The following is a 1984-nucleotide window of genomic DNA, read 5'->3' on the forward strand; positions in this document are numbered from 1 at the left end:
GAGCCAGAGTGGTCTGGAGGTCCGGAGGAACCAGAGTGGTCTGGGAGGAGCCAGAGTGGTCTGGGAGGAGCCAGAGTGGTCTGAGAGGAACCAGAGTGGTCTGGGAGGAGCCAGAGTGGTCTGAGAGGAACCAGAGTGGTCTGGAGGTCCGGAGGAACCAGAGTGGTCTGGGAGGAGCCAGAGTGGTCTGAGAGGAACCAGAGTGGTCTGGGAGGAGCCAGAGTGGTCTGGGAGGAGCCAGAGTGGTCTGGAGGTCCGGAGGAACCAGAGTGGTCTGGAGGTCCGGAGGAACCAGAGTGGTCTGGGAGGAGCCAGAGTGGTCTGGAGGTCCGGAGGAACCAGAGTGGTCTGGGAGGAGCCAGAGTGGTTTGGGAGGAGCCAGAGTGGTCTGGGAGGAGCCAGAGTGGTCTGGAGGTCCGGAGGAACCAGAGTGGTCTGGGAGGAGCCAGAGTGGTCTGAGAGGAACCAGAGTGGTCTGGAGGTCCGGAAGAACCAGAGTGGTCTGGAGGTCTGGAGGAACCAGGGGGGTGTGGAGGTCTGGAGGAACCAGGGGGGTGTGGAGGTCTGGAGGAACCAGGGGGGTGTGGAGGTCTGGAGGAACCAGGGGGGTGTGGAGGTCTGGAGGAACAAGGGGGGGGGGTGTGGAGGTCTGGAGGAACCAGAGGGGTGTGGAGGTCTGGAGGAACCAGGGGGGTGTGGAGGTCTGGAGGAACAAGGGGGGTGTGGAGGTCTGGAGGAACCAGGGGGGTGTGGAGGTCTGGAGGAACCAGGGGGGTGTGGAGGTCTGGAGGAACAAGGGGGGTGTGGAGGTCTGGAGGAACCAGAGTGGTCTGGAGGTCTGGAGGAACAAGGGGGGTGTGGAGGTCTGGAGGAACAAGGGGGGGGTGTGGAGGTCTGGAGGAACCAGAGGGGTGTGGAGGTCTGGAGGAACCAGGGGGGTGTGGAGGTCTGGAGGAACAAGGGGGGTGTGGAGGTCTGGAGGAACCAGGGGGGTGTGGAGGTCTGGAGGAACCAGGGGGGTGTGGAGGTCTGGAGGAACAAGGGGGGTGTGGAGGTCTGGAGGAACCAGAGTGGTCTGGAGGTCTGGAGGAACAAGGGGGGTGTGGAGGTCTGGAGGAACCAGAGTGGTCTGGAGGTCTGGAGGAACCAGGGGGGTGTGGAGGTCTGGAGGAACCAGGGGGGTGTGGAGGTCTGGAGGAACCAGGGGGGTGTGGAGGTCTGGAGGAACCAGGGGGGTGTGGAGGTCTGGAGGAACCAGAGTGGTCTGGAGGTCTGGAGGAACCAGGGGGGTGTGGAGGTCTGGAGGAACCAGGGGGGTGTGGAGGTCTGGAGGAACCAGGGGGGTGTGGAGGTCTGGAGGAACCAGGGGGGTGTGGAGGTCTGGAGGAACCAGGGGGGTGTGGAGGTCTGGAGGAACCAGGGGGGTGTGGAGGTCTGGAGGAACCAGGGGGGTGTGGAGGTCTGGAGGAACCAGAGTGGTCTGGAGGTCTGGAGGAACAAGGGGGGTGTGGAGGTCTGGAGGAACCAGGGGGGTGTGGAGGTCTGGAGGAACCAGGGGGGTGTGGAGGTCTGGAGGAACCAGGGGGGTGTGGAGGTCTGGAGGAACCAGAGTGGTCTGGAGGTCTGGAGGAACCAGGGGGGTGTGGAGGTCTGGAGGAACCAGGGGGGTGTGGAGGTCTGGAGGAACCAGGGGGGTGTGGAGGTCTGGAGGAACCAGAGTGGTCTGGAGGTCTGGAGGAACCAGGGGGGTGTGGAGGTCTGGAGGAACCAGGGGGGTGTGGAGGTCTGGAGGAACCAGGGGGGTGTGGAGGTCTGGAGGAACCAGGGGGGTGTGGAGGTCTGGAGGAACCAGGGGGGTGTGGAGGTCTGGAGGAACCAGAGTGGTCTGGAGGTCTGGAGGAACAAGGGGGGTGTGGAGGTCTGGAGGAACCAGGGGGGTGTGGAGGTCTGGAGGAACCAGGGGGGTGTGGAGGTCTGGAGGAAC

The 1984-nt window shown here is 64.2% G+C and overlaps 1 protein-coding gene across 1 annotated transcript in view; it reads left to right on the forward strand.

Moving 5' to 3' along the window:
* Nucleotides 1-124, forward strand: part of LOC306762778 (vacuolar protein sorting-associated protein 8 homolog) — a gene marked incomplete at its 3' end in the record, with an annotated part of 30551 nt that extends 30427 nt beyond the window's left edge. The window contains exon 9 of the mRNA XM_079249387.1: nt 8-124. Within this exon, the coding sequence (XP_079105513.1) occupies nt 8-124 (117 nt within the window). The remainder of the gene's footprint in view (nt 1-7) is intronic.
* Between the last annotated feature and the right edge of the window lie 1860 nt (nt 125-1984).

The sequence above is a fragment of the Telmatherina bonti genome, assembly GCF_933228915.1.
Source record: "Telmatherina bonti genome assembly, chromosome: 11".
Taxonomy (NCBI): Eukaryota; Metazoa; Chordata; class Actinopteri; order Atheriniformes; family Telmatherinidae; genus Telmatherina; species Telmatherina bonti.